General features: G+C 35.9%; 1 protein-coding gene across 4 annotated transcripts in view; it reads right to left on the reverse strand.

Moving 5' to 3' along the window:
- Positions 1–21,707, reverse strand: part of FAF1 (Fas associated factor 1) — a 524,128-nt gene that overhangs the window by 286,397 nt on the left and 216,024 nt on the right. For all 4 annotated transcript variants that reach the window (XM_007077228.2, XM_007077231.2, XM_007077229.2 and 1 more), the window contains one exon: positions 14,090–14,181. In XM_007077228.2, coding sequence (XP_007077290.1) covers positions 14,090–14,181 — 92 coding nt within the window. The remainder of the gene's footprint in view (positions 1–14,089; positions 14,182–21,707) is intronic.

Consider the following 21,707-nt stretch of genomic DNA (forward strand, 5'->3'; position numbering starts at 1 on the left):
ATGCTCAGAGGCACTATAATGAGTGGTTTAGAGTTAGTTAAGAGTTCCCTGACAGCCAAGTCCTCACTCATCCATTAACTAGCTCTGTGACCTGCACAGTGCTCACATGAGCTATCTTATTTAATCACAATGCCCCTCCCCAAAGTCCCAGGAGGCAGAAATTATCAACCTGATCACTCTGGATGAAAAAGCTAAGGCCTAACAGACTAACTTCTCCTTTCTGTACCTTAGTTCTTCCAGTCATAAAATAGGACTAGATTAGATGGTTGCTTTAAGTCCTTCCAAAGACGATACCCTTAGAATGAGAGCTTTCTTCTCATTCTAAGTCAGAACCCTGTGGGTGTGACTCTTCTTGCATAAGGAAGTATACCTTAGCAGGAAACACACAAAAGAGTGAAAAATATTACAAGAATTAACATTTGTGCAGAGATTGTGAGGTTTTGGGGAAATAGAAGAAGGATAGAGTCTGGAGGCATCTTCAGAATGTCCTTCAAATAACTGAATCCCACAAAATTACATGGTGCTTCTCAGTTATCTTTCTTCGTTGGGGTTAGGGGGAAAGATGAGAGTCAAGTAGAGTTTCAGTACAGGGTGGAAGAGACAAGAATGAGAAAGAAAAAGAAAAAGGCATACTACGTTTATATGAGTATCAATACACCTCAGCTAGAACCAAGGCTAGGAGCACAGGTGGATACTTACTACCACAACTGCTGGATAGTTATAAGAAGCTAAGGACAGAGGAGGAATACTTCAGTCTTTCCCTTTTTATATATACCATGCTTAATGGGTATAGTGAAACACATATGAAATGTGGAGAGTTAGAGACCTCAAGGATCCTGAGAAGAATGGTGTTTCATCTGCTTTTCTTCACTTCTGCCTCTGCTCATAGGGAGTATACTATTTCCGCCCATGCTGCTTCTCCCCACAAAGGAAGTTTTAATGAGAACACTTAGAGTATTTTTCCCCACTCTAGACCTGTTTCTCCCAGAGGAAGAAAAGAAGAGACTATTGCAATTATTCACAAGGTCACACTGTACTAGGTTAGGAGTCACAGAAGGCAAGGACTAAACCAGCAGCTTCCTCTTTCACTTCCTATGTCCTAGTGCAATGAATTCTCTCCCACTTCTTACCCTCTGTGGTAGATACACCTGGACAAAGCTTGCCATGAACTCCCTAAGCTGTCTTTCCTACTGTGACTAGGTTGGTGAAGCAGGCCTATTGCACCAGCCCATCAGGCTCTAAAGACCCAGTCATAACTCTATTAGGCTACCTGAGTATGTGGGTCTTAAGATTTAGATCTGGAATAAGAGGTAAAAGACTCCACTTAGGATTCAAGTCTAAACCACATACTCCATTGGGTGCTTGTTTAGCCATTAAAATAGTTTTGTCACACAATGATTCTGTGGCAGAGCTGGGGTTACAACTAAGATACCTTTGACTCATTACTCCTCGATTCCTTCCACAGCACCCATTGGAAAGTATAACACCCTACTCTTGCTTAATTCAAGACTACTGTCACCTGCTTTCCCACACCAATGGTTTTCCAAGGACCAAAAAAAAAGTCATATATTTTAACACTAGTGGTTTACTCAACTATCACAAGAGTCCCAATTAGCACCCTGAATTTAACCCTGCTTATACAATAGCAATGAACTCAAAGTCATAGTTAACAGCAACTTCACAATTCAGAGGCCACACAAGAGGACCATATGCTTGACTGCGTGACAGAGCTCAAAAACAAACTCATGGAAGTCATTAAAATATTAACTGGAACCATCCTCTGAGTATAAAAAGGTCAAAGTTCAAAGACTCAGTTACTACTTATAAAAGGGACAACTACACAGGGATACCTTATTTTCTGTCACCTTTCCATAAAATGAAAAAAACCTATATAACTAAAATGGAACTGAACATTTTCATCACCTATTAAAACAAGGCCAAAGCAAGGTGAAAAGACTGCCCAAGACTCTACCGAGACATCCTCTCAGTCCTTTTCTAGCAAGTTATCATTAGTAATACCCAATCCAAAATGTTCAACCTCCAACTAATATTTACATATGACCTGAAAGCTTCAGCACTATTTCCCACACCTAAAATACTTTTTCTTCTGCTCTTCACTTTAATGGCTCCTCCACCATTCATGTCTCAACTTAAACAGTGTATCTTTGGAGAGGCCTTTCCTGAGCATACAACCTATAGTAGCCACCCAATTCTTATCATGTCACTCTATTTTGGTTTTCTAGAAAGCACTTACTATCATCTATTGTTTTTTTTATAGTTTCTTGCCTGTCCCCCCACCTCTACACATACTATACTGTAAACTGCATGAAAGCAAGCACCTTGTCAGCTTGTTTCTCATTATATCTCTAGCACCTAGAACAATAACTTAACATATTGTAAGATGGCACTCAATCTATATCTGGTAAATGAGTGAAAAATTGACATCCTGCATAAATAACATGATAGATAGGACTCTCAACTTATCTGAAAAACACCTTATGATGAATTTGACAACTAGCAAAACAGCCAATGGAGAGAGTACGGATGCAAGAACCAAAAGTGACATTCTTCAATTAGTCATGAAACTTCTCACATTCATTACAACAAATGTTTGTTATTAAGGGCCTTTTACATACATGACACTTTCATAAGTTGAGGAAGATGCTCATTAAGAATGTTCTTGCTTTTCTTTTTTTAAAAAAACTTTTTTTAACATTTATTCATTTTTTGAGAGACAGAGAGAGAGTGCACAAGCAGGGGAGGGACAGAGAGAGGGGGAGACAGAATCGGAAGCAGGCTTCAGGCTCTGAGCTGTCAGCACAGAGCCTGACACAGGGCTCAAACTCTTGGACTGAGAGATCATGACCTAAGCTGAAGTTGGATGCTCAACTGACTGAGCCACCCAGGTGCCCCTTGCTTTTCAAAGCTCAGGATCTGATTGGAGAAGATAGCCGTACATGAAATAATACTAAGGAAACTAAGACTTACAGAGGAAAAATGTTGCCTTAGGCCAAAAGGCCAGTGTCAGGCAAATACAGGACTGAACAGTCTATGTGTTCTATAAAGCCAGAGCTCCTTCCATTACTACATATTTTGATGGGAAAACCTTAAGGAACAGTAGACAAAAATAAAGGTTAACCTCATGCCAAGAAGTGAAGGCTGCCTAGCTCATTACATTTATGGGACACTTTTAAGATCTTCTGTTATTATTTACGTATAATTTTGTTTTAAAATTTACTAATTTCTTACTTGCTTTAGTATTATTTAATAGTTACCTTATTATGAAAACTTTTATGAATCTGTAGTTAAGTTCCCTTTTTCATTTCTGATATTTTTATTTGTGCTTGCCTCTTACTTTTTCCTGTTTTGACTTTCCAGAGTTAATTTGATGTTGATTACCTCTATCAATAACTTCTGCTTTTTAATCTTTCTTTCCTTCTATTTACTTTTGGTTAACTCTGTTGTTATTTCTCTATTTTTTTAAGTTGAACATACAATGCAAGTGTTTTCTATCTTTCTTGTCTTTTAATTAGTGGACTTAAGATTACATATTTCCCTCTAAGTACCACTTTGGTTATATTCTAAGTTTTAGTATCTAGCACTCTCAGTTATGTTCATTTCTAAATATCCAGTGATTGCTACTATGATTTCATTTTAACCTATAATTTTGAAATACATTATCTGTAGTATCCAAAAGTATGGAGGATCTCAGAAATATCTTTTATTATAACTTCACTTGTAATTTTGTTGCATGATGGCCAGAGAATGAAGTCAGTATGATAGCAATTTTTTGATACTAGCTTTGTGTTCTAGTACATGGCCAATTTTCATTAGTATTGCACTTGTGTTTAATTCAGCTATTCAAATCTTCTACAGCTGGCAAGAATACAATTGTTTAATTCATTAGTTTTTGAAAGATGTTTGTATATGATTGTGGTTAATCTATTTCTTCCGGTGATTTTGTCAATTTTGCTGATTTGTACACACAAGTTCACAACTTGTGTTGTGAAAAGAATGCTATACATTCTTTTAATTAATATTGGCTAGAATATCATTTTCTGTCCCTTTATTTTCCCTTTTCTATGCCATTTCTTCAAAAAATGTTTCTCTGGTAAAGAACATATAGTGGACTATTTTTAAAACTCCTATATGAGAGCTTTTAATAGCACGGTTTAATATTTTACTGAGATTTCAATATACCTGATTTCTTTTTTTTTTGCTACCATATTTTGTTTTTCTTCTACTTTCCTTGTTTCCTGTGCTCCTTTTTTCATATTATTGTTTGCTGATGCACTAAGTTTTACCATTCTCTTTCTTATTCTAGAAGTATGCAGGTTATTCTTTAACATTATCCCATTTAGTTATAACATTTATACCTATGTGTATGTTTTTTCTAATACAGACTAAAGTTAATTAGGCTATCTAGCCTTCTTCAAACAAGAACCTAAATGAACTCCCAATAATCACTCTTTCTCACCACCTCACCACTACCCCTAACTCAGTTTCCCCATCTACAAAATTTGGTTAATAATATTTCTGATTTATTGTGAAGATTTAATATCATATATATATATATATATATATATATATATATATATATATATATATATAAAAGACTTGGCAAAAAAACCTGTCTTTATAAATGGTAAATGTTGTGTCACTGTCACCTACCAAGCACTTTAACTTCATACTTAACATTTTTATTCTTGTAACTATTACTTATCTTCTATCTCAGTCATTATCTATAATTTGTACTTTGTCACTAACTTTTACTACAATAGCTCTAAAAATCCAGAACCCAGAAACATTCTCCATTTGCTTCAATCTATTATTCTCCTGTCTTTCCTACTGTCACTAAACCTGCTAGCTAACTTCATTTCCATACTTAAACCCTGTACTCCACTCTGCATCCCTGCTGTGGACTAAAATGCATTTCCCCTCTCCCCAACCAGAATTCTTATGTTGAATCCCTAACCCCCAATATGACTATTTGGAGACAGTCTTTAAGCGGTAATCAAGATTAAATGAGGTCTTAAGAGTGGGGCCCTAATCCGATAGAGTTGGTGTCTTTATAAGAAGAGGAAAAGAGACCAAAACATCCTTGCTCAGTCACACATACCTGCTATCTGTGTTTTCTCTCTCTCGATCATGGGAGCTTAGCTCATGGGAGCTAAGCCACTCCCATGCCCTCTTTGGCAACAGCCCTATTTTTGGTTTTATATTTTCAAATTTTTCTTATCTGCTGTGTCTTTCTCCTCTTCTAATTCTCTAGTCTCTTGATGCTACTCATCCTTCAACTTCTTCTCTGCATAGTTGACTTTTCTGAAATAACAGTAACTCCAATTCCTCACTTCTCTCTTATCTCTTAAAATCTACTATAATCTGGTTCTCATTTTTTCTATCAGAAATAATCTCAAAAAAGTCATCAATTACTTATATGCCAAACTCAATGACCTGTTAAATAATTATCATCCTAATAGAACTACACTGCAGTATTTTGAACCATTGTACTTTAAGATAAAAAAAATATATAGTAGTACACATTTCTCAGTTCTAAACATGACTTTGAATTGCATATGGACACACACCAGTGAAAAGCTCCATTGGCAACTAGGACATGTGGGTTTATAAATAGGTATTTGTGTGTCATCTATACATATTTGGAAAGTGAAGGACTGAGAGTAGGTATCAGGGAGACGTTACAGTAGGAGGAACTGCTGAGAAAAGAACTCCCAGGAACACCAACCTTTAGAGTAGATGGAAAGAGGAGCTTACTGAATGAATCAACCTGAGTGGCAGACAGAACACTAAGACTGAGTTATATCTAAGCAAAGTTTCTGTAAAGAGATGAATTAAAAAACAAGCCTAATACTTTTAATGAAGAGTATATAAGCTCATTGAAAACAGAACTTATTTTTAAAAAAGAGGTTAGAGTGGGAGACAGCCAAAGCATGAGACTCTTAAAAACTGAGAACAAACTGAGGGTTGATGGGGGATGGGAGGGAGGGGAGGGTGGGTGATTGGCATTGAAGAGGGCATCTTTTGGGATGAGCACTGGGTGTTGTATGGAAACCAATTTGAAAATAAATTTCATATATTAAAAAAAATTAAAAGGAAAACAGAACTTATTTTTATTCACTATGTAACCAATAAATCTTGGATAGACTAAAATTTTTCCTATAATAATATGAAACCTGTATAATTAACCGGTTTTTTTCCCCCTTGCTAATTTTACTATCACTGATAGTATAGTCTGAAGTTTTGCCATTGAGGTACTATTTCACCTATTAATTAGTGAAATCTGACTTATTAAAAAGTGTTTTTAAATGATTTTCAACTGTTATAAAGGTTATGATTAAAGAGTTTGCTCTTAAATTTTCAGAAAGCTTGATATTCTATCTTCTGAAAAATATAATTTACATTCAAATATAATTCTAAATGTAATTATAAATCTATATATAATTTTCTGCTCTTAATGTTTTCTTTTTTCAGAAATTGTAAATACGTAAAAGACTCAATTACCAGGCACCCCCTAGTGGTAGTAAAATCAAGAAAAAAATTCTTATAGGACATGGTTTAAAATGTACTGTTCTCTATATGTACAGTTCTTGGGGTGCCTGGATGGCTCAGTTGGTTGAGCATCCGATTTCAGTTCAGGTCACAATCTTGCCGTTCAAGCCCCACGTTGGGCTCTGTGCTGACCAGGCAGAGCCTGGAGCCCACTTCAAGTTCTGTGTCTTTCTCTCTGTCTCTTCCCCACTCATCATCTGTCTCTGTCTCTCTCTCTCTCTCAAAAATAAACAAACATTAAAACAATTTTTATCTACAGTTCTCATCAAACCTTGAAAATAAAATGGTTTATAAGTAAATAATTTAAGAGCATGTTATTTTATATCTACATTTTAATAAATGATTAAGGATACATTGGAAAAAAAAAAAAAAGGGAATCACACACTGAAATTTCATGAATATTCCTGAGAAGAACTACAATGAGTGAACTAATGTAATGCCCTTCAAAGAGTATATAACAATTACAAGGGGAAAAAAATCTCAATCTAAACAACTGCCTCCAAAAGAAAAGGCATATTTACCTTTTTAATGTTTATTTATTTATTTTGAGAGAGAGTGCAAGCACAAGTGAGGGACAGGGAGAAAAAAAGGGGGAGAGAGAGAATCCCAAGCAGGCCCCACACTCAGCACAGAGTCCGACGCAGGGCTCAATCTCACGACCATGAGATCATGACCTGAGTCAAACTTCAGAGTTGGATGTTTAACTGACTGAGCCATCCAGGCGCCCCAAGAGAAGACATCTTTAAAGTCTTATACATTTGTGTCAAGAATCCAAAAGCCATATTAGATGCAGAGTCACAGAGACTTCAGAGTGAGAAGTATTTACTATTCACCTTGAACAATCCAAAAGTCTTCTAAATACCTCAATTTCCTCATTTATAAAATAGATGAATCAAAATTACGCTGCATACTAGCAGGGTTATTTTAATATTTAATAAATTACTAATGGTAATTACTAATTACTAATGGTATTTATCAGCATAAATAAATCATTTTATTTATTGTGCTTTGTAATTTATGCATTTACATATAATGTACCACTGCTGCTTAATGAATTTTTACAACCACAATGATAACTAAAAACAATGCTTCCCATTTTATAAATGAAAAATCTGGGGCTGCAGCTAAACTGGGAGAGTAATCTAGGATTTTTCTCATTATACCTTAGTGTCCTTTGTCTGGAGAAATAGATTACAATCATAATACTTTCCTGACTTGGTTATAATAAACTTTGTCTAGGAGTGACACAATAATACCATATTGCCTGGTCCGATTATAGAAGACTGATACTTTATAAAGAATGAACCTAAAGTTTGCCATTTCACTGGAACTGCAATGGTAAAATCTAGCAGCAGGACCTCATCATAGTCCTCCACTGCAATTAACAAGCAGGTTATTATCCAACTCTTCTCCATCTTCTAATATACATTGACTCATCTCAAAGAAAAAAATAATAATAAAACCAATTAAACATCAAATGAACCACCTAAATAAAATAAACTATTTTTTTTCAAAATTCCCAAATTTGAGATGAAGAAAGGAATGGGGACATTATATATATAAATTCTCCTATTTACAACAACCAATTCCAGAGTTCTTCTATTCACTTGCCAATTCTCAAATAACATTAAGAATCAGAATTACCCCTTATTTTATCCTGTTTAGATTATAAATTAGGTAACAAATTACAAACTTTATCTACCAGATTAGATAATATGATATGTTATATAACTCAATAGGAAATTTGTTTTTAGAGTCTACTATATAGTCACAATGTTGAAAACATATTTTTAATGTTTTATTTATTTTTGAGACAGAGAGAAAGCATGAGCAGGAGAGGGGCAGAGAGAGAGAGAAACAAAAGATCGGAAGCAGGCTCCATGCTGACAGCAGTGAGCTCCATGTGAGACTCAAACTCATGAACCATGAGATCTTCAACAGAGCTGAAGCTGGACACTCAACCAACTGGGCCACCCAGGTGCCCCTGAAAACTTATTTTTATTTGGTAGAATAAAAAATTAAAATCACAAGTTAAAAATAATTATAACCATTAGCTTTTAAGGTTCTAAATGAATTTTTTTAATGGTCTCCCATGAAATCAAAATTCAGATATATATCACCAAAAAAAGGGAAAATAATCTCTAGTTTTACTGAAAGATACATTAGATTAACACACTAAGAGAAAAACAACTTGGATTTTAGTTAGACTTGAATAAAATATGCATTGATATGATTTTTCATTACAAGGAGCCTCTACATGTCCTTCCTCCCCCCCAGATAGTTTGTGCTTTTGTATCTTCTGTTGGCTTTGAATTCTTCTGTCTTACTGTTCCAACAAAGGAAACAGCATCAGTATAACTTGGTAAAAATCCATAAAGCCAAGTTGGAAGATGGCAGCAGAGTATGAGAACCTGAAGTTTGCCTTGTCCCAGGAATACAGCTAGATAATTATCAAATCATCCTAAATACCCTAGAAATCCACCTAAAGACTGGCAGAACAGACTCCACAATGAAAGGCAGAGAAGAGGCCAATCAAAGAAGGTAAGACATGTGGAGACACGGTTTGGGAGAAAACTGGATTTGTGGCTGCCGTGGTGAGAAGGGATCCCTGGTCTCGAATAAAGGTGAGAGACAGACCAGCACAGAGGGGAGCACATAGGGAAAACGAATTCCCATAGCAATTGGCTAGGAAAGCAAAAAGGGCCAAATTTCCTACAATTAGTAGATCTTAAGGCCTGGAAGTTTTGTTTGTTTGTTTGTTTGTTTAAGTAGGCTTCATGCCCAGCATGAAGCCCAACATGGGGCTTGAACTCACAACCGTGAGATCAAGACATGAGCTAAGATTGAGTTGGATGCTTAACTGACTGAGCCACCCAGGCAACCCAAGCCTGAAGTTTTAAAGGTCATCCAGCTTGGGGGAATAGAGCCCAAAGGGCATTGCAATGCTCTTGGAGAGAAGGCAGTCAAATAATCCAGGGACACATAGAATGGAAACAGTGATCTGAAGACCACCTGGGGCACAAGGTAGGCAGGCTATTTGCTCATTTCAGAGCACATCCCAGAGAGGCAGCATTCACAAAGACACCACTATAGGAACAAAGGAACAGACCAACACCATTTCACTCACTTCCCCTCAGCATGAGCAGGGTCACGGACCACCTGCAGGGACCAGTGCAGCACGGACACTCATGACCTAACTTGCTTACACCAAGCCCCACCCCCATGCTCCAAAAGAACCACCCTTCCCAGTCATGCTTGTATAAGAGTTCAGTGTGACAGCCTCTGGCTCCAAAAGATCAGCCCAAACCTGTGCTCACACCTTATCTCCAAACACGGGAGTTTTGTGGAGCTTCAAGTTCCACAGTGGTAGCAACAGGTCTCATTTCACAGATACACCAGAGCACACCTAGTTAAAAGGTGTCACATTCAGGCAAAGGGCCAAACACTGCCCACAACAGGCAAAGAGAACCTCTACAGATGACTGACCTGGGGATAAAGCACCCAGAACAAAACAACAGAGTGCACATAAAACACACTGTAGACACTCCTGGAATCACCATACCCTGGGGGAGAGGGAATAATACACAACAGGGCACTACAGGATCTCTTCTTCAGAATGCTATTATACTCAAGAACAGCATACATAGCTGACCTACCACACAGAAATAGGGATAGAAATTAAGACAGAATGAAAAGATAGAAAAACGTATCAAAAATCAAAGAACAGGACAAGGCCATAACCAGAATTCTAGGTCAAACAGATATAAGTAACATGCCTGATAGAGAATTTAAAGTAATGATCATGAGAATTACTCACTGCACTTGAGAAAAGAGTAGAAGGCATGAATGAGACCCTTAACACAGAGGTAAGGAATAACAGCAAAGATAAAGAGCTTGATAAATGAAATAAACATACTTGATGGAATGAACAGCAGGCTGGAAGAAGCAAAGGAATGAATTAATGACCTAGAAGACAGAGTAATGGAAAATAATCAAGCTGAACAAAAGAGAGAAAAAAGAATTATTCAAAATGAGAAGACTGACGGAATTCAGTGACTCCATCAAACATAGTAACATTAGCATTATAGGAGTCCCAGAAGAAAAAGAAGGAAAGGGGGTAAGAGAATTTATTTGAAGAAATAATAGCTGAAAACTTCCCAAATCTGAGGAAGGAAACAGATATTCGGAGCCAGGATAGGCACAAAGAACCCCATCAAAATCAACAAAAGCAGATTCACAACAACACATATTATAATTAAAACGCCAAATACAACGATAAAGAAAAAAATTTAAAAGCAGCAAGAAAAAGAAGACAGTCATTTATATGGGAAAACCAAAAGGGCTGACAGGGGATACTTCAGCTGAAACTTTCTAAACCAGAAAGGAATGGCATGATAAGTTCTAATGCTAAATGGGAAAAATGTGCAGCCAAGGAGACTCTATCCAGGAAGGCTATCATTCAAAATAAAAGGACAGATAAAGAGTTTCCAAACAAACAAAAACTAAAGAAGTTCATGACCACTAAACCAGCCCTGCAAGAAATATTGAGAGACTCTTTGAGTGGAGAGGCAAAAGTGACATTATAAAGGTAGGAAACACAAAAATAGCAAAAATAAATATATCTGTAACAACCAGCCAAGGAAGTCACAATATAAAAAGATGTAACATATGACATCATATTTCTCAAACCTGGGAGAAGAGGAATAAAGAATTGGTTCAAACTTGAAAGGCCATCAACTTAATATAGACTGCTATATGCAGAAGGTGTCATATACAAACCTAATGGTAACCACAAATCAAAAACTAATACATATGCAAAGAATAAAGAGAAAGAAATACAAATATATCACTAAAGAAAACCAGCAAACCATGAAAGATAGAAAGACAGGAAAGGATCAGAGAAAATCTTCAGAAACAAACACAAAACAAGTAATAAAATGACAATACATAGATGGACAAAATAATCCAACCTAAAGACACCAGCACATTGAAAGTGAGGTGATGGAGAAATATTTATCATGCAAATTGTCAAAAGAAAGCCATATTAGTAATACTTTTATCAGACAAAATAAAGTTTAAAACAAAGACTATAACAAAAGACAAAGGAAGAGACTATATATATAATAATAAAAAGGACAATCCAACAAAATATAACAATTATAAATTTTATACACCTATAATGGATAGACCCAAATAGTTACTAGATAGACCTAAAATAGTTACTAACAAACATAAAGGAACTAATCAAGGAAAATACAATACTAGGAAGAGACTTTAACACCCCACTTACATAAATGGATAGATAATCTAAACAGAATATCAACAAAGAAACAATGGCTTTGAATGACACAATAGACCAGAGAGATTTACCAGATATATTCAGAACATCTTATCCTAAAATAGCAGAATACATATTCTTCTCAAGTTCCCATGGAACATTCTCCAGAAGAGATCCACAAAACAGGTCTTGTCAAATTTAAAATGATCAAAGTCATACCATGCATGTTTTCTGACCAGAAAGCTATGAAACTAGAAACCAATCACATGAAAAAAAAGTCTGGGAAGCGCAGAAATACATAGAGATTACATAACATGCTATGAAACAATGAATGAATCAACAAAGAAATAAAAGAAGAAATTAAAAGGTACATGGAAACAAATGAAAATGAAAATACAATGGTTCAAAACATTGCATTGGGATGCAGCAAAAATGGTTCTAAGAGGGAAGTTTACAGCAAAACAGGCTTACCTCAAAAGCAAGAAAATGTCAAATAAACAACCTAACCTTATACCTAAAGCTACAAAAAGAACAAACAAAACCTAAAACCAGTCAAAGGAAGGGAATAATAAAGATTAGAGAATAAATAAATGATAAAGAAACTTAAAAAAACAACAGAACATATCAATGAAACCAGGATCTGGTTCTTTGGAAAAAAAAAAAAAATCAGTAAAATTAATAATCCTCTAGCCAGATTTATCAAGAAAAAAAAAAAAAGGGACCCAAATAAAATCACAAAGGAAAGAGGAGAAGTAACAACAAACACCACAGGAGCACAATTATAAGAGAATTTTATGAAAGACTATGTGCCAACAAATTGGACAACCCAGAAGAAATAGGTAAGTTTCTAGAAACATAACCTACCCAAACTGAAACATGAATAGAATGTTTGAACAGACCACTTACCAGCAAAGAAATTGAATCAGTAATCAAAACACTCCCAAAAACAAAAGCCCAGGACCCGATGGCTTCATAGGTGAAGCCTACCAAATATTTAAAGAAGAACTATTACCTATTCTTCTCAAACTATTCCAAAAAATAGAAAAGGAAGGAATATTTCCAAATATTGAACTTGTGTCTAATGTGGGGACAATTTTAGAGGACTAAGCCCCGAACCTATGGGATTTTATGCTGTCTTCAGGTAGATAATATCAGAATTAAATTAAAATTGTAGAACTGGCATTGAAAAACTGCCTGGTGTGGGAGGGAAAGAACACCACACATTTCATAGCCAGAAGTATTCTGTGAATAGTGTATGAGAGAAAAAGAGTAATTTTTTCCTTTTAATACATAATAATAAAGATATTTCATAGGTGGGAGGGGAAAAGGTTGACAATATTCATAGTTTAAGCACACAGGTCTCTACCACACAAAATCACCAAATTGTATTAAGAAAGAAAGAAACATGTATAAAAATTGTGAAAATCTAAAAACAAATGTAGTTCTGGAGTGATACTGTACTCACAAACATTATTACTCTATTACTGGCATAATCATTTACTTTGGATCAGTTTGCTTTATCTAGCATTAACAATGTAATATATAATTTAATATTAAAATATTTTAATCATTCTATAAATGTCTTGAGTTTCAAGAATAATGAAAAAAGGATAAGATTCTTTATTTCAAATAGAAAAGCTTAACAAAAATGTATCAGTGCTTTTCAAACCCTATTCTGCAGGACCTGATGAACTTCCCTCAAAAGTATGCCTTCTTTAGCCATGGGGAAAGCTAGAGTTCCATTTACTCAATCTCTTCCTTCTAATACTAGTCCCTCCCCTTCAAACAGAGCAGCACTTTTTTTTTTTTTTTAATTTTAGAGAGGGAGATGGAACAAGCTGGGGAGGGGCAGAGAATGAAAATGTTAATGAGGTTCAGTGCTCAGCACAGAGCCTGACATGGGGCTCAATCTCAGGACTCTGAGATCATGACCTCAGCCAAATTGAGTCAGACGTTTAACCAAGTGAGCCACCCAGACACCCCAGAGCAGTACCATTTTTGACTATTTTTTCCATAATGGAGTTTTGCTAAAGATTTTCTTTGGAAAAAAATTCCACCACTAAAATCAAACAAACCATCCAGACCAAAATAGTTTGAAATTTTATATAGTTAATAGTTGGTGGTAAGTTTATGCTTCAACAAGATTTTGATTTGATTTCATTTTGATATTTACATACAGCTTAAAGCAATGTAACAATCAAGCTTTCCATTTCAGACTCCCAGGAAAAGTAAACACCTTACCCAGCATGACTAGATGATGAAGGTGGTGGCAAGTCTGGTGTAAGGACATAAAGACTGTTGTTTTTTGGCAAATGTAGCGATTTTAAGACCGTCTGGAAAAGAAAAATTAAAAACAAAACAAAAAAAATGACTGTTGATTGTACATTATTCATTTTTTCCCTAAAGTTCTTGAAAATTTTTCAATATTATAGCTTACCTTTTCATCTTTTGATAATTTCCTAAATATGATAAAGCAGAACGACTGAATCCAAATAATTTGTTTCTCCCATATACAAGTGAGCATATAAGTATGAACATTAAAGATAAAACGCAAATTCTTTAGCTCATGATGAAATACAACTAGATAAGAACACAGCTAAGAGTCATTAATTTCTTCATTAAAGAAGTATATCCTTGAAACTAATACGCACTTCTTCAAGGATCATTATAACAAAAATTAGCATACTGTAGGTTTTCAGAGATCACAAGACCTAGAAAAGATTATAAGCAAGCACCTCAACCCAAAGACTTTAAAGATAAGGAACTGCAGCCCGAGAAGTAAACTGACTTGGGTAAGAGATCTAGTAAGTGTTACCTGGGTACCTTAACTCTTACTCCAGAGAATTTTTTTGTTAAAATATTCCATCTAGGGTGAATAAACTACTCTTGTGATACATCTGAACTATATCTTGAAAGCCACACAAAACTTTAGTACAATTTTTTGCCATAAAAACCCTACATACCTTTTGCACTCCTAACTTGATGGTAAAAACTTACTAACATACTTCAAACTTTTTTTTTTTTGACAGAAAAACATATTAAGAAACACATTTTACATCTTTACATCGTAACCCAGGGCATACATATTTATTAAACAGATACTTACTGAGCTACCTACTCTGTGACAGGACAATTGTAAACACTGAGGGTATAGTGGTGAACAGAACAGTCTAAATCCCCTGATGGTATAGAGTTTTACAGTTTAGTAGGAACAAATAAAGTTAGCAACCTATATAGTTGAATATTAAAACTTGATAATTCTTTGGAATAAACATAAATCAGGAAAGGGAGGGTGAAGAATATGGGGGTGTGAGTTATGTAATTTTACACTGGGTGGTGAGGGTGGTTCTCACGTGGGGAATATGGCTTTTGAGCAAAGACTTAAAGAGGTGAGGAAGTAAACCATGAGAATATACAGAAAAAGAATATTTCAGGCAAAGAAAACAACCAGCACAAAATACTTAATGAACAACAAGGAGTCTAATGTAACTGAAGTCAAATGAGCACTGACTGAGATGGGTCACAGAAAGAACAGTGATGGTAAGGACAGGAAATATGTTGAGGTATTTAGGCTAATGTAAGGGCTTTGACTTTTACTCTGAATGAAATGGGAAACTACTGAAGTGACAGGATACTTAAATGATTCACGTTAAAATGAATCATTTAAATAATACATACATACATAAATTTGTTAGCTGTGTTGAAAACACTTGGGAAGGGGTTGGCAGAGAAGGACAGAAGCACAGAAGAGACTAATGGAATATACTAAGATAAGGATGATAATGGTTTATGCCAGTGTGATAGAAGTGATGTAAAATAGCTGGATTCTGGATATATTTTGAAAATAGTATCAAAGAGATTTCCCGACATATTGGATACAGTTTCTAACAGAAAGGAGTCAGTAATGATCCTAAAGATTTTAGACTGAGTAAATGGAAAGATGAAGTTGGTATCAATTCAAAGGCAAGACTGAAGATGAGGACTTCCATTTTGGGCAGGTAAGTTTGAAATGTGTATCAAGCATTTAAATGGAGAAGATAAGCAAGTGGATATATCAATCTGGAAAGCCGGGAACAGGTCTGGAGTGGAAATATAAACTAAAGATATAAAACTGTGCATATAGATGCACTTAAAAGTCATTACACTGGACAAGATTACCACTGAATTTAGTCACGTGGTCACTTCACTGGTGACTTTGACAGAAGCACTAGCAATTCTTTGCTTAGATTGGGCTAAGGAGAAATGGGGATAAATAAATTAGAGACAAGAAATATAAACAACTCTCTGGGGAAAGTTTTGTTATCAAGGGGACTAGAGGAATGCAGTGATTATTAGAAGGGGAAGAAAAATAGAAGACATAACATTATGTTTGTGGTTATGCTCTACTAGAGGTAATGGTCTATTAGAGAAAAATACCAATGATGCAGGAAACACAGGGAAGAATTAGGTCAAATCCTTGAATAGGCCAGAGGGGATAAAGAATGCAATCCAAAGCAAACATGGAGGCCTGGTCTTCAATAGGAGACTGGACAAGCCATCTAGAGTAACAAAAGGAGAATACTTTTGTAAAATGCAGGTAAGTAAACAGAGACCAAGCTGGGAATTTGTAGAATTTTGCTTATATTGCCTTTATTTTGTCAGTGAAACAAAACAGGAAAGAAAGGCATCAGTTGAGAGTGAGAATAAGGGAAAGGTGCTTTAAAGGCCTGAGGAGAGGACAAGTACAAAATAACCATTTAGGAGTGTAGATAAACCAGGTAAATATACTGTGACTGCCTAGCAACAGTAAGGGGCTCTCTAAAGACCATGGTCATGAATTTAAAGGTACACCAACACCATGATTTTATTTGTCTGCAGCCACTTTTAGCTGTAAGGCACAGAATAGATGGAGTTGGATTTATCAAAAGTAAGGATTTTTGTCATGCAGGATCTTTAAAGAAAGAGTTGGGATTATACACAAGAAAGTGATTATAATGATTAACCGTGGGATTTAACCCACTGTAAGGAAGGAAGAAAAAACATGAAAGAGGTAATCATCTTGAGCAGATGGTAGAAACAATGGATTAGAGGCCTAAGTAGTGTTGAAGAACTGCTGGAGTTAGGACACCAAAGGAAATGAGCTAGAAAGATGAGATATGGTAAGCAGAAAATCAAAGCCTCAAATTAAGATTTGAGAATTATAATTAAATGATAGGAGAATGGGAGATATAGCTGATACAGGTTGGAGAAAAAAAGACCTCTGTAGGAAAGAAATTCAAGAAACTAAGAGTCTGAGGTACTGGAAGAACCATTTACAAAGATATTTAAATTACCAAGAATTAGGATAGAGAAAGGTGAATCCCCTGGAACACGAGGTCTGAGAGGTCTGAGGGCCATAGGAGGAGAAGTGGTTCTCCTCCTACGAGAGCATTTGGTAGAGGCTGTACAGTGTCCCCACAAGCAAAGGTCCCAACAGACCCTGGAGAACAGCCACGTTCACTCATATTGGAACAAAGACACCATGGTGTGATGAAACCTGGCACTGGCTGTATGTTGTGTTCTGCCATAAGCCCTGAACCTCTGCTGCTATGCAATTACCCAAACTTTTTCTGCGGCAGGCAGGCACCTGTCTACAATCTCTGAACTTCTGCAACAGCATAGCCACATGCATGTTCCCAAGGGGCAAGCGGGCACCTGGCCATTGCCCAGCGAGACCCTCCCCCATAGGGTCAGAGGGGGTCCAAGCCACAGGTTTCTCAAAAGTGAGGGATTTGGAAACACAGCCCCATATGAGATATAATTCAGGAGGGAGCTTCCGCCTGACAGGCTGACAGCATGGACACAGACAGTGTAGAAGTAGGGAGTGAATGGAAGCCAAAGACAAAGGTGGGGTGCTTGACTGCTGGTCTGTGAGAGCACAGAGTTCCAGAGCCAGAGACTGGGAAGCTGGGTGACCCCATTTTCACCTCTCCCATGCATTCGCATAGACATGCATGCCTGCCAACCAATCCACCCCAGTAAGCTAAACAGTGCCAATTAGTGGAGAAGAGAGCCCTTGCACCAGGCTCCAACCAACTGCGCCAACCAAGCTCAGGCCCTAGGAGACCAACACAAGTCTCTCTCTCTGCTTAGTGTAAGGACTATAAAGTGCTTCACATTTAGACTTCTAGGGGAAACCGGATGTAATTTCATTCAGATTTTCTTCTGTTTCCTGGTCTATCTATTTGGTGTTTTCCCCCGCTTTTCTTTTTCTCTTATTCTTGGATACAGAAAGAATTTATTTTTATTTCCCATTTTTACAAAAATTTTTTACTATATTCTCTTGTAAATTTTTTTATTCTATTTTACTTTCTTCATTTCATTCTATTCTATTTTATTGTATAATTTTTTATTTTAAATGTTTTACCTTTTTTTTCTTTTCTTCCCCTTTTTTCTCTATTCTATAAGCTTCTTTCAAAAACCAGACCAGAGCACACCTAGCATCTAGCTCCCTTTATTTGATTTTTTCTGTTGGTTTTAATTTTGAAACTTTTATTTTTTTATTTCACTAATACTTTTCCTTCCTCCAAAATGACAAAATGAAGGAATTCACCTCAAAAGAAAGTACAGGAAGAAAGGATAGCCAGGGACTTAATCAACACAGATATAAGCAAGATGTCTGAACTAAAATTTAGAATCATAATAATAAGAATATTAGCTGGAGTTGAAAAAAGCATAGAATCCCTTTCTGCAGAGATAAAAGAAGTAAAATCTTGTCAGGACAAAATTAAAAATGCTATATGTGACATGCAATCTCGAATGGATGCCACAGCAGTAAGGGTGGATGAATCAGAGCAGCGAATCAGTGATATAGAAGACAAAATTATGGAGAATAATGATGCAGGAAAAAAAGAGGGAAAGTAAGGCAAAAAAGCACGATACAAGACATAGAGAACTCAGTGACTCATTAAAAAAGAAAGGCATCTGAAACAAAGGAGTCCCAGAAGATGAAGAGAAAGACAGAAGGGGTGGGAGGTTTATGTGAGCAAATCATAGCAGAAAACTTTCCTAAACTGTGGAAAGACACAGACATCAAAATCCAACAAGTACAGAGAACTCCCATTAGAGTCAACAAAAAACGACCATCAACAAGGCATATCATAGTCAAATGCACAAAATACACAGACAAGGAAAGAACTATGAAAGTAGGAAGGGAAAAAAAATCCTTAACCTATAAGGGAAGAGAGATCAGGTTCACAGCAGACCTATACACAGAAACTTGGCAGGCCAGAAAGGAGTGGCAGGATATATTAAACGTGATGAACCATAAAAACATGCAGCCAAAGTTGCACTTTTTTTATCTTATCCTCCCTCTCCCTAACCGAAAACACTGTAACTTGCACAATTATATGTATAAAAATATGGCCTGTTGATAAATGTTATCCTCTTTATTTTATAGATTCACACTTATAAGAATATTTAGTGTGAATCTATACCTTAGAAAGCCTATGCAGCTTAGCTAGTGTTCAATTACTTTATCAAAGAGTGAGTGACTTAAACTTAGTATGGTGCCTTAGGTATAAATAATCCGATTTTTGGAAGACAAAATGGAGATTGTTATATAAATAAATAAATGATCTTTTATGTAAAAAAAAAAAAACAAAACATGCAGCCAAGAATTCGTTACCCAGCAAGGCTGCCATTCAAAATAAAAGGAGAGATAAAGAGTTTCCCAAACAAAAACTAAAGGAATTCATGACCACTAAACCAGTCCTGCAAGAAATTTTAAGGGGGACTCTTTGAGGGGAGAAAAGATGAAAAAACAAAACAAAACAAAAACCAAAACCAAAAATAGACCAAAGGCAACAAAGACAACAAAGGACCAGAGAACACCATCAGTAACTTCAATTCTACAGGCAACAAAATGGCAATAAATTCATATCTTTCAGTACTCACTCTAATGTCAATGGGCTAAAGGCTCCAATCAAAAGACACAGGGTATCGCATGGATAAGAAAAAAAAGATCCTTCTATATGCTGTTTACAAGACCCATTTTATCTCTAAGGACATCTTCATATTGAAAGTAAGGGTATGGAGAACCATCTATCATGCTAATGGTCGCCAAAAGAAAGCCAGAGTAGCCACACTTATATCAGACAATGTAGATTTTAAAATAAAGAATGTAGGGGCACCTGGGTAGCTCAGTCAGTTAAGTGTCCAACTTTGGCTCAGGTCATGATCTCACAGCTTGTGGGTTCAAGCCCCAGTTGGGCTCTGTACTGACAGCTCAGAGCCTGGAGGTGCTTCAGATTCTGCGTCTCCATCTTTCTCTGGCCCTCTCCTGCTCGTGTTTGTTCGTCCTTTCTTCCTTCCTTTCTTTCTTTCTCTCCCTCTCTCTCAAAAATAAATAAACGTTAAAAAAAATTTTTTTAAAGAATGTAACAAGAGATGAAGAAGGGCATTATATCATAATTAAGGGGTCTATCCATCAAGACCTAACAATTGTAAACAGTTATGCCCCAACGTGAAACACCCAAATATATAAACCAATTAATCACAAACATGAAGAAACTCATTGATAATAATGCTATTATAGTAGGGGAATTCAACACCCCACTTACAACAATGGACAGATCATCTAGGCAGAAAATCAACAAGGAAACAATGGCTTTGAATGACATCTTGGACCAGACGGACTTAACAGATATTCAGAATATTTCATTCTAAAGCAGTGGAATATGCATTCTTCTCAAGTACACATGGAACATTCTCCAGAATAGATCATATACTGGGACACAAATCAGCCCTCAACAAGTACAAAAAAATCAAGATCATACCATGCATATTTTCAGACCACAACACTATGAAACTTGAAATCAACTACAGGAAAAAATTTGGAAAGACCATGAATACTTGGAGATTAAAGAACATTCTATTAAATAATGAACAGGTTAACCAAGAAGTTAAAGGGGAGTTTAAAAAGTACATTGAAGCAAATGAAAATGATAACAAGATTGATCAAAACCACTGGCATGTAGCAAAGGTGGTCACAACAGGGAAGTATATAGTAATCCAGGCCTTCCTAAAGAAGGAAAAAAGATCTCAGATATACAACCTAACCTTAAACCTTAAAGAGCTGAAAAAAAGAACAGCAAAAAGAACTCAAAACCAGAAGAAGATGGGAAATAATAAAGATTAGAGCAGAAATCAATGCTATCTGAAAAAAATAAATAAATTTAAAAAAATAAAAAATAAATAAATAAATAAAGTAGAAAAGATCAATGAAACAAGGAGTTGGTTCTTTGAAAGAATTAACAAAATTATAAATCCCTAGCCAGTTTGATCAAAAAGAAAAAGGACCCAAGTAAATCAAATCAAGAATGAAAGAGGAGAAATCATAACCAACACAGCAGAAATACAAACAATAATAAGAGAATATTATGATCAATTATATACCAATAAATTGGGCAATCTGTAAGTAATGGACAAATTCCTAGAAACATATAAATTATCTAAACTGAAACAGGAAGAAATAGAAAGTTTGAACAGATCCATAACCAGTAAAGAAATTTAAATAGTAATAAAAAACCTCCCCTAAAACAAGAGTCCAGGGCCAGATGGCTTTGCAGGTGAATTCCACCAAGCATTTAAAGAAGAGTTAACACTTATTCTTTTGAAGCTGTTCCAAAAACAGAAATGGAAGGAAAACTTCCAAACTCATGCTACAAGGCCAGCATCACCTTGATTCAGAAACCAAAGACCCCATTAAAAAGGAGAACTATGGACTAATTTCCTTGATGAACATAGATGCAAAAATCCTCAACAAGATACTAGCCAACTGGAGTCAACAATACACTAAAAGGATTATTCATTGTGATCAAGTGGCATTTATACCTGGGAG

Source organism: Panthera tigris, chromosome C1, assembly GCF_018350195.1.
Source record: "Panthera tigris isolate Pti1 chromosome C1, P.tigris_Pti1_mat1.1, whole genome shotgun sequence".
Lineage (NCBI taxonomy): Eukaryota > Metazoa > Chordata > Mammalia > Carnivora > Felidae > Panthera > Panthera tigris.